This window comes from Parasteatoda tepidariorum, chromosome 9, assembly GCF_982258835.1.
Source record: "Parasteatoda tepidariorum strain Cologne lab strain chromosome 9, Ptep-v5.0, whole genome shotgun sequence".
In the NCBI taxonomy this organism is placed as follows: Eukaryota; Metazoa; Arthropoda; class Arachnida; order Araneae; family Theridiidae; genus Parasteatoda; species Parasteatoda tepidariorum.
Genome location: NC_141763.1, coordinates 14,180,046 through 14,191,916, shown reverse-complemented (window position 1 = coordinate 14,191,916; position 11,871 = coordinate 14,180,046). Strand labels below are relative to the sequence as shown.

The following is an 11,871-nucleotide window of genomic DNA, read 5'->3' as shown; positions in this document are numbered from 1 at the left end:
AAAATTCTGGGGCAAGCACATAAATTTTAAAACTTAAAGAAAAGGGATATCTTTTTTTCCATGCAAACCCATAGAGAATTATTATCCTGAGTTTTCTTATTTATTAAATTACTAATTGATATTTTTAAATAATTTTTAGTTTCATTTTATTATTTGAAATCGTTAAAGAAATTTAAATTTGTATTTTTAAACGTGAACTTAGTTACAGTTACAAAAAAAATTCTAAGTTTAATAACAATTGAAATAATGAGTCATTTCAGTAAATAAAAGGAAACTAAAATTACTTAAAAATATTTAGTCACTGAATAAAAAAAGAAAATTCGGACACCTAGGCTAACATGAAAACAAAATCAATTTTCCGAGTAAACCTTTAAGAGGACGACATACCGCAGAAGAATATTTTCATCATAAATTCGTTTTTTTCTTCATTACTAAATTAAAATGTAGAAAAGGTACGTTACAAGCAGACCATACTCATTTATTTATCCAACTAAATTTACAGCAGACAGCACAAACAAGTATGGAGGCAGACTGTGCTATAATAGACCAAAACTAAACCATTTTTGATGAGATGAGATTTATAAATAAATTTGAGATGTCTACAATCACTTAAATCATTTTGTCGATTCCTCTAAGTAGGCAATGATGTCGGCACGCTCGTTTTTCTTCTTTAGACCAGCAAATACCATTTTTGTGCCAGGAATGTATTTCTTAGGATTTTCTAAGTAAACAAATAAGGTGTCCCTATTCCATGTTATACCTAAAAATAAATAAACGAAAGGATTAAGAGCATTCAATGCATAGTACTTAGTTTTTTTTTTTGTAAATTTAAATAGCACATTATGAGCTACTCATTTTATTAACTTAAATTGTCTCATTTATCCCTGAAAGAACATTCCAGGGCATATTATCTATGCAACTTTTTGATCAATGGGTAAAATTTGTATATTTACAATTTTTTAAATATTAGCTCTTACTTTATAAAATAACTGCCCAAAAATAGTAGACAACTAAAGAAATATATCAACTGATACATGTTATAGTTTAACCAAAGTTATGTCAAGCGTATCAAAACTTCTTTAACCTTATAGCAGGGGAGAGGGGGGCACATGTGAACATGGTATGTTTTACCAATATAATTTGAAATGAAAAATCTCGAAAAATTTTCAATTGATGGCAGTACTAGTCCTACCTCTCTGAAAAACTTTCAGAACAATGAGACATTTTGTTGGTCTATTCCAGTGATTCTCAACCACTGTGCCGCGGCACTTTTGTGTGCCGCTAAATTCTTAAAATGTGCCGCCAAATATTAGAAATGATACAATAAAAATTATAACGCTTTTTTTTATTATGAGTAAAGTTTAAATTAAAGAAAAGTGTGTGTGTGCAGATATACTTTTTGTAATTTTTCCACACTTCAACAGCGTGAACATCTTTGTCGGAAAAGAACAAATATATAAAAAACAAATTAACAAAGGATAATTAGCAAAAATTACGCTAACAATTAACAATTAGCAAAAAAACTAGTTAACAAGAAATCGCAAAAAAAATAACAGTTAATAATTATAGAAAACAAGCTAACAATTAATAACTAGCAAAAAAATAAATAACTGCTACTAACTAATAAAAAATTGGTCGAAAGAAATAATTAATCCCTTAATAAATGTGCTTTTGCAGTACATATTATTTTATTTCACATTCAAAATTATTACCACAAACTACTTAACACGGAGTAAAATAGGTCATTAAACAACTTTTAATCTAATTTTTTTCATTGTGTGCCGTCAAATTTCGAAATCGTTAAAAGTGTGCCGCAACAAGAAAAAGGTTGAGAATCACTGGTCTATTCTGACAATTTCTTTGTATCAGCTGGTGTTGCATATATTATAATCGCTCGCTTCTCCAAGTGAAAGCATAATATAAATCAACTAATAAACTAAAATGAACTATTGCGGATCATTATATGAACATTCAGGTAAGTTTATGACAATTATTCTTTTTTTTTTTTACTCAATTAAAAGTTCTTTATTTTTCAAGTTAGGTTTAAGAAGGATGATGGGGGTACTTGTGAACAAAACATCTGGGGCAGATGTGAACAGTTCACAAGTGCCCCTACATAGTATTAAGATTATTATCCTCATGATATTATAAGTTTATAAAATATGTATGCATTTACAATTATCATTATTTAATTTTTCCTTTAAAATTTTTTTTTATTAAATGGTTGATCGCGCATCACGCATATTAACTGATACACCTGAGAAAATAGAATTGTTAAAGCTACAAATGAAAAGATAGAAAAAATGAAAAAAAAAAGCATGAAAGAGTATTAGAGAAGAAAGAAAAAGGCCCATTACAACACCCGTGGAACATGAAGTTGCGAAAAACCCAATTACGGATAAATTATTGTACAGCTGAAAAATTATTTCCTTATTGACAGTATTGTTGTACAATTTAAATTCACATAGTAAGCTACAACCCCCTCAGTATAATGCGTATCCATATCTGTTATATTAAAGATTTTTTTTCGTTGAAATATGATGATTGCTTTGTGTTTTTAATCTTGTTCATATGTGCCCCAGGCCTGCTCACATGTGCCCCCAATAGGGGCACATGTGAACAATTGAAGTCATTTTTCTAAAATATTATAAAGTAAAGAAATATTTTATTGAAAAATCTCAAAAAATTCCACAAGACAAAGAAAATACTATTTAAACATATGGACTTTTTTACTATGAAAAATTGATATTTTTCGAAAAGTGAAGAAATAAAAAAATTTGTTCACATGTGCCCCCCTCTCCCCTACCTTTTAATTCAGATTGTAGATCAGGGGTTTCCAACTTACATGAGGCCAGGAGTCGCAATTAAAAACACCAGTCAAATGGCAGGCCGCAACTTTATCAAAATTTTATATATGACTCTTATGTTTGAAGGAACATTAAATATTACTGTCAGATTTTCATCAAGTTGTACAAAACAGAAGTAGTGAATTACAAATCAAAATAAGAAGTAGATTTTTACCCAATAAATACATTTTTTTTGCACCGTTGGTATGTTAAATTTCACAGAAACGAAGAAATCAGGCTTTCTTTAACAAAAGAAAAGTATTTTAAACACAAAGATTTTTTACGAAAATTGTCCGCAAAAAAATAACAATATATTTTAATTCGCAGGCCACACACACACACACAAAAAAGGATTCACGGGCCTTATGTGGCCCGCGGGCTTCCAGTTGGTAACCACTGTTGTAAATAAATATTATCAGAGAACCAATAATTGTAGAATCTGAGTATTTAAAAAAAAAATTTCTTTTAAATTTCAATTTAAACTTAGCTTGTTAATAGTTTAACAAAACAGTAATTTACTAAATGTTAAAACTAATCCGTGGATTCCAGTTTTAAGCCAATAACTACAATTCAAGAGAATAAAACTGTTGCAAAATACCCTACAATTAGGAACAATCACAGGTATAACTAAAAGATTATGGAATGTTAAAAAATATAAAATTTTTAAAATTCATAAAACACCACTTTTTTGGATTTATATTTTTAATTAGATGGAATTAATGAAGCTGCATTAATGTATATTTTTTATCCCATTTGTTTTTACCAAATTAAAATTCTTATTTTATGCCTTTAATTTAAAAAAATAGTTACCATTTTGAAAAGCAAATAATAAAGTATCATAGTTAATGTAATTATAAATCAATTATCATTCTCATGGTGCAAATTTAAGATACATTATTATTCTGAATAAAAAAAATTAGATTTTTTTTTTTTTAAAGTTTCTAGATCAGAAAACCCCTTAACTTCCAAATGACTTACACTAAAATTTATTTTCCAATAGCAATGTTCATAAAAAAATTGAGATATTTACTTCCCCTATCACTTCTAAAATGCCAAAATAATATAAAGTTTTCACCCTAAAATATCTAGCACACCATATCTTAAGCATAAAAAAAAAATAATAAATAGCAGATTCTAAGCATTAGAGATGTCAAGGGAAAAAAAAAACTCCTTTATTAAATTTTATGTACAAGTAAAAACAAAAAATAAAATGTTATTTATCACACAGGTTTTGCCTTGCATTAAATTTCTTATTAGTATAAAGATAAAATACCAAAAAATTTATTTATTAAATTTAAGTAATCATGATAATATAAAGTATATGATCTTAAGAAGACGCCATACTGCGGAAATTTTTTTTTTCTACTTCTCTATTACTAATTTAAAAGAAAGAAAAAGTATGTTCAGGCAAAACTAGAGTAAGTCGAAGTTTCAAATGCTGAAAAAAATACTTCAAAATATTAAAATGCAAACAAATTTAGAAGACAACTTCTCCGTAGCGTAATCCAAAGTTATCATCTCATCATTTATTTTCATTTGTATATTTTAAAATTTTCTTTTCAGTGTTTGAAACTTCATGGCTTACTCTAGGTTTGTCTGAATTTATTTCTTCTTTCTTTTAAATTAGTAATGAAGGAGAAAGAAGTTGCGACGAAAACTCTCTTCCTCGGTATAGCGCCCTCTAAATGTATTGACTTCATTATCTCATAATTCAGTACATTAATAAAAAATCAAATGAAGAGACCTTTGCTTTTATTAGCGTCAGTGTAGGAGAAACCAGGAGCCTGTCCTGTTTTACGACCAATCAGGCCATTGAGATTGGGGCCTACTTTGTGCTTTCCTCCTTTCTCAACAGTATGACACTGAGAACATTTTTGTACAAATAATTTCTTGCCCTTTTCAGGATCACCAGCAGGAATATCTCCCATCTCTCTGCAATACAGAATTAAAAGCATTAATTGAAAGATTTTTCTTACACAGCGCATCTAGGTAAGGGGTTTCCAACTTACATTAGGCCAGGGGACACAATTAAAAACACAAATCAAATGGCGGGCCCAACTTTATAAAAATTTTATGTAGGACTCTTATGTTTGAAGGAACATTAAATATTACTGTCAGATTTTTACCAAGTTGTTCAAAACAAAAGTATTGAATTATTAATTAAAATAAGAAGTAGATTTTTAAAAATATTTAATTTGCATCTAAAAAAATTTGGGCAACAATAACTTTAATGTGCACCTATGTATTAAACAATTAATGTGCAACATATATTGATAATTAATGTTCAACAGATATTGATAGATTGTTAAGATATAAAACTTTAAAGAGGTTGGTATAAAAACTTACATAGTACTACTACGTAGTAGCACACAAAATGTTCAATAAGAAATGGAAAAAATTTTCAAATGATTAATTTTGTTCTTTTTTTTATTATAAAAGTTAGAAAATGTTTTTTATTACAAAAATAAAATTTTAAATGCAATAACTACTGTATTTAAAATTTTTAGATACACATAAAAAAGTAATGGATTGCACACACAACTTATTCAGTTAGAGCAAATTAAACAAAATTTTGAAGCTAAAAATAATATAACTAGTATAATATCGTATAAAAACACAACAATATGATTTTCAAAACATTAAGTTTACAAATCTCTTACATTATGGTATATATCCCAAATCCCCCACCTACAATTCCCTCCCTTGACCTGTCTTAATAGAATTGTGTCTGACTAGGACCACTAATGCCATCTATTAGGGAAATAGTGAATTAAGTATCCTAAAGTAGAAACGAACTCAGCATAACAAAATAAAATAGAAGAATAGCTTCACAATATAGAAACGTTAATTTTTCTTCTGCTAGACATCACAAACACTACACATAGTAGTTGTCTGAACTGGATTCGGGCGACGCTGACAAGGGGTTGACTACACTAGGACCACTAATGCCATCTATTAGGGAAATAGTGAATTAAGTATCCTAAAGTAGAAACGAACTCAGCATAACAAAATAAAATAGAAGAATAGCTTCACAATATAGAAACGTTAATTTTTCTTCTGCTAGACATCACAAACACTACACATAGTAGTTGTCTGAACTGGATTCGGGCGACGCTGACAAGGGGTTGACTACACTAGGACCACTAATGCCATCTATTAGGGAAATAGTGAATTAAGTATCCTAAAGTAGAAACGAACTCAGCATAACAAAATAAAATAGAAGAATAGCTTCACAATATAGAAACGTTAATTTTTCTTCTGCTAGACATCACAAACACTACACATAGTAGTTGTCTGAACTGGATTCGGGCGACGCTGACAAGGGGTTGACTACAATTTAAATTAGAAAAATTATCCATGAAAAAAATATCAATGTTGTTTTCTCCATACCAGTGCTTAATATATTCCCAAAAACAGCACTATCCATAGAAAATGATCACAATCGGGTTAGAGAGTTTGGACAATTATTAATATGGATCATTATTATTAACTAATAGAATATCATGAAATATATTTGGGAAATCATATCAACACACAATTTTTAATGCCAAAAATTTAGATTTCAATTATTTTTGGCATATTTGTTAAACTTGCATCAGACGCGAAAAATAGAAGCTTCAGATTTTTTAAATAGATGTTTAATGCAAAGAGCTAAATTTTAATGCAATTTTGCTCTGTTTTTAATAGCATCTTATATAATACTATTTTTAAAAAAAATTAAATTGGAAAATTCATACTTAGAAGTTGAAATGTTTAAATTTTCCTGATAAAAAAATTTATGCTGTTTTGATATATAAATTTTATAAATTAAAATTCAAAGTTCTGTAACCTTATATAAACACTCTTTAAAAGAAGATTTTATAATCCTACTACTAAATAACTACTTTAACACTTATAGGACCTTACAAAATCTGTTTAAAAGGAGTGTATCGTATCAGATATATATAAGAAAAAAATCATAGGAGTGGTATTTATTATATGTAAATGCCACTTAACATTCAACAATTCCTTCAGTAACAGAAAAAACAAACATAATAAATTACATATAAACTTGTGAATGTGCATTAGAATTCCTATATAATCTACATTTTGCTCAGGCACTTTTTTGTTTCTTTAAACTTTCCCGCCTAAGATAACCAAAGCTGCAAAAATGATATCCCTAAAATTTTGTATATAATTAAAATAAGTTATGTCAATTTGCATGAAATCCTCGTATAAATGAAATAAAAACATTAAAAATCAAAATAATATCAGATAAAAAGTTCATGAATTTTAATTTTAAAAGCTTAGAAAACAGGGTTGGGTTTTTGCCGCCAAAAACTGGTTTTTGACATGACAGTGGTAAAAACCGTGTTTTTACCGGTAAAAACTGTCAAAAACCTAATGTTTTTTTTTAATTCATGGCATATAGCAGACAATATATTATTTTCACATAATTGCCTTTATAAATTAATGTTGTAAATGATTGCTATTGATTTTGCAACTATATACATGTATTCTTATAGAAGGATATACTTTCATACAGAAATATTGAAACTTTAAAAGGATTTCCTAGACTTTTTCATGTCTCATTTCTGTGTAAAATATTGAAAGCAAAATTGATAAGAAAAGTTTATTTTATGAGGCTTTCTTTTTATGTGTACATGTGTTTCTCATAGCAAGATTTTAAGAATGAAAGTAATCATTCTTGACATTCTTCAATAATGTAATATGCCAAACAAAATGATGCTTGAAAATATTGAAATTTTTTTTAGTATCCTAATATTTTACTTCAAATAGTATGTTTTGATATATTCATGTTGGAAAAATGCAAGAATCTGTTCTTTATTTTTAACTAACTTTATTTTTCTAATTTTATTGCTCAAAAATGAATTAATTTTGAATCATAAGCAGTTAAACTCAAATAAAAATACAGTTTTACCAAAACTATGGGATTTTGACATGATGGTAAAAACCGTCATCTGTCAAAAACTTGCCAACCCTGTTAGAAAAGCATAAATTTATAAATCTATTCAAAAATTCTTTTTTCAAAGGAGATTAGAAGAAAAAACATTTCTGCTTTTTGGTCAGAAATCAGTCGAAAAATTATTTATTGCTTAGAAACTTAGAGATATTTTCTGTTAACTTATAATAAATAAATAAACCTCTTCGAGTAATTATAGAACATTATTTCAATTTTATTTATTGTCTGAACTTGGTTCTTTACCAATGGAGTAAAATTGGGTATTCCTCGCTTGAATTAGTCTATATGTTTTCTTAAATATTCTGTTGCGGCGGTGATAAGTTGTTTATTTTGGACTATTGCCAAATATATAAAGTTTATTAGTCTTAGAATTTATGATCCAATCTTTTTGAAATTTTGTCCAAGGGACAGAAATACAAATATGTAAAAAAAAACAACTTTTTATTCAGATAAAGTGTATTTTTATGTCTGATTTCATAACTTAATCAACGGTTAGCACTAATTAATTAGCATATTTGAAGTCACCCCCCAAAAACAAGTAAGATAGACACTTAGTACATGAAAATCCGATCATTAGAGCAAAAGTTATTCAGTGTGATATCTTGTTTTTTCTCACTGTACTTTAATATTTCCAATAAATCTTGACTCATATATATTTCCCGATTAGTGAACTAATCATAATTTACAAAAAATATAAATGTTTGCATAAATGAGTAATTTTTTCAACTAATCAATTTAAGAGTTTTATTACTTCTATATTTCAGTTTATGCAGTTCAGTATCAATTGAGCAAGCAGTTTCGAATTTTGGTCTTATTCTTACGAAACTAATATATGAACTTCACATACAGAGATCATTAAAACTTTTTCTTTTTTTTGTGTAATCACATGCTTTGGGTAAAGAAAGAATTAAAATGGAAGAGTGATTTTTTTTTTTTTTTAATGATTAAGATGATTGTTGAATGTTATTTTAAGCTCATTGTGTTTAAATTTTTTCAATAATTTAACAGATGGGATAAATTGCAATTTTTACATACTTTTGCTTATAATTATTTAATATGTAATATACCAGAATTTGGGTTTTTAACAGCACTAATTAACAAACAAAAAAACACAACAAAAAAGAGAGTTAAAAGACAAAATAATTCAAGAACATAACTGATTGATCATTTAATTATTACACCATAATTATAATAATTATTACATCAATATTTTTGACACTTGCCAAAGAAAGTTTTTTGACATTATGTACAAGATCATGGTTAAAACTAGATAAAACAGTCAATGTCATACTACATATTAAAATAGTTGACATTTTTTTTAAAAAATTATTATATTTTTAAAATTATTTTCACTACAGCTTGTCAAATTAATTAGTCAACAAAAAAAAAAAAAAAAGTAAGGAATTAACCATACAATTTTACCAAACATACAACCAAAGGATAATATATGCCTAAACTAATATAAGACTTCTGATAATGAATATTTAAAATAAATATTAAGATTTAAAAAAATAATGGAAGGATTAAACAATAAAAAAATTGGCAAAACTATAATATGAATATTGGAGTGATGTTATAGATAATTTAATTTTAAATGTATTAGTATTTTTCGGTCAATTAGATATTTTTTCATTTTAACCTTATACCTATATTTACTTACATTAAGTAGGTACAAATTAACGAAACAATTATGGCTAAATAGGCCTATTCTTTAAACAACGAATTAAGAAAAATTTATTAGGTTACAAATACCGATTAAAGTGGACAAAAACAATTGCAACCGAGGGTGAGATAATTTTCTCCTAACTTTAATTTTTTTTTTTTAAAAACACACCCTGAAAATAATTATTGTTTCATCAACAAGTTAAGATTTTTAATGTTACTGAATTTTTCAGATAATCCAGAAAGTCACATTTAAACCATGTGTTTTGTTACGTTACCGGTGTAATCTTACGTAATCAACCGTCCTAGTTACAGAATTAAATATTTTGCTGTTATTAACCTACATATTTAATGAAATTAGATACAATGGGATAATTGAAATACTGATGAATTTTAAATCGATTTTGTATACATTTTGTTTTAAATAATTACTAAAATACATAAGATAAAATTTTATTTGAATACAAATGTACTATAATTTTTTAACACGAAGCAACAAATAAGATAATACAATCACGTTAAAGGTGCAAAGAATTAAACAAAATAAGGGTTTTTGTAATAAAAAATATACTTACATAAAATAAAATTTAGAATTTTAAAAATTTAGCAGGCGCTACGTCGAAATCAACGACCACAGTTAGTGCCAGAGGACGAAAAGATCAAGAAAAGAGGAAGCATGCGTGAAAAGCGCAAGATAATGATGCCAAACGAAACCAACGAAATTTTGAGTTTTTTGTGTTTATTATATAAAAATAATTTCGTTTATGTATAATTTTGTTTATGAATTGTATTTTTCCCTTTATATTAGTAGGAAAATTTCGAATAACTTGAATTCCCCTTTATTATAACATCATTATATAAAAATAAGTCAATATGAAGTATTATTAGATTTGATAGTAAACTTTTCTTTATTTAAACAAGCAGTCGTGGCCGAGTGGTTAAGGCGATGGACTCGAAATCCATTGGGGTTTCCCCGCACAGGTTCGAATCCTGTCGACTGCGTCTTAATTATAATTTTACCAAAATTCATAAAAATTTTTATACACGATAATTGAAATCGTCATGATACTTTCTGATAGTAATTAATTGCAAAATTTACAATTCCTTAGAGTTATTATTATTTAAATTCCTATAAGTCCTATTACTTTTTAAAACCAATAACACATTTATTTCTAAAATGATTTCGTTTTTAATTTTGGTTGTATACATTTGCATTTAAGCATTTTTTATCGCACTATGCTCATATTTATTTTTCGAGCTTTCCCTTACTTTTATGCATACCCTTATTTTTATTTATTTATTTTATAAATATGTCGCCAATTATTATGGAATTTTTAGAAATAATATTTGAATTTTTATAATGTTATGAAATTGAAAGAATGAATTTAAATTACTTGATTACATGCAACAAAAAAAGAGGCTTTTATCTCCTTACATTAAAAAAAATAAATAATTATTATAATAATAAATAAATAATAAAAAGTGAAAAAAGTTTAACATCACATTTTGAAGTTTTTTTTCGGGGGAGGGGGGTTAGTTTAGTGAGTTATTAAAATACTATCTTAATATTATAACAAAAAATAACTTTGATAATTGCGGTAAATTTGTTTAATTACTTTTTTCTTATTAAAAAGATATTTTTTATATTCCTTTTTTTAAAAAAAAAAAATCCAGTTTGATGAAGTTTTTAAGAATTAAAACTTAATCAATCGTTCTATATTAGAAGTTCCAGAAAATAAAAATAGATGAGTAAAAAGTTTCTAAGCAGCGCTGAGTTACAAATAAAAAAACATGTATTAATATATTCATACCGGAAATATTCTCAGGACATGTTTAATCGAGATTCTATCGCCAGTCAAAGGCTAGATTTGGTAGAATTGTCAATTGCCAGTCAATAGAGTTTTTTATTTTTTTATTTATGCATATACAATTGAAATAATTTTTGAATTAATATTAATTTTTTTTTCCTTTTTAAACCATCTACTTTTAGAAGAAAAAAATCTATGAAATGGACATAAAATATTCAATTATAATAATAAAAAAAAAAAAGAAAAACTTAATTTTAAATAAAAAAAAAATTTAATCTACCCGTAACGCAAGAGCTAAAACGAAAAGTAATTATGGCAATGGCATAACAAAGGGGAGATATTTTTTATAAAAAAATTTTCAAAAAATTGTAAATATAATCAATAGTATCACAGACACAAACACAATTTATTTATTTACAATTTAATTTAGAATGTATAAATGAAAAATTGCTTAAAGGGTCATCAAACTTATGGCTTTTAAAGATTAAAGAATCATCGCCAAATGTCGCGTGCATTACAGGACTGGGAAAATTCAGTATGGAGCACTCTGAGGATAAATGGAATGAACATTGTTGTCGATTTTTTATTTAAT

The 11,871-nt window shown here is 26.7% G+C and overlaps 1 protein-coding gene and 1 non-coding gene across 2 annotated transcripts; one reads left to right on the top strand and one right to left on the bottom strand.

Moving 5' to 3' along the window:
- Positions 1-453: 453 nt before the first annotated feature.
- Positions 454-10,117, bottom strand: LOC107439360 (cytochrome c). Its single transcript, XM_016051928.3, has 3 exons — positions 10,047-10,117; positions 4,591-4,778; positions 454-760 (listed from the first exon to the last, which is right to left on the bottom strand). Exons 2-3 carry the CDS (start codon positions 4,772-4,774, stop codon positions 615-617), a joined length of 330 nt encoding a protein of 109 aa, XP_015907414.1. The 5' UTR covers positions 4,775-4,778; positions 10,047-10,117; the 3' UTR covers positions 454-614.
- Positions 10,118-10,391: 274 nt separating this feature from the next.
- Positions 10,392-10,473, top strand: TRNAS-CGA (transfer RNA serine (anticodon CGA)). The gene has a single exon. It is a non-coding gene; the product is annotated as a tRNA-Ser (tRNA).
- The last annotated feature ends 1,398 nt before the right edge of the window (positions 10,474-11,871 follow it).

Excerpts from the sequence above, each read along its gene's own strand:
- LOC107439360 (XM_016051928.3), bottom strand. The coding sequence starts at position 4,774 with ATGGGAGATATTCCTGCTGGTGATCCTGAAAAGGGCAAGAAATTATTT. Across the intron at positions 761-4,590 it reads TGACGCTAATAAAAGCAAAG|GTATAACATGGAATAGGGAC; the intron begins GTCTCTTCATTT and ends ATTTATTTTTAG.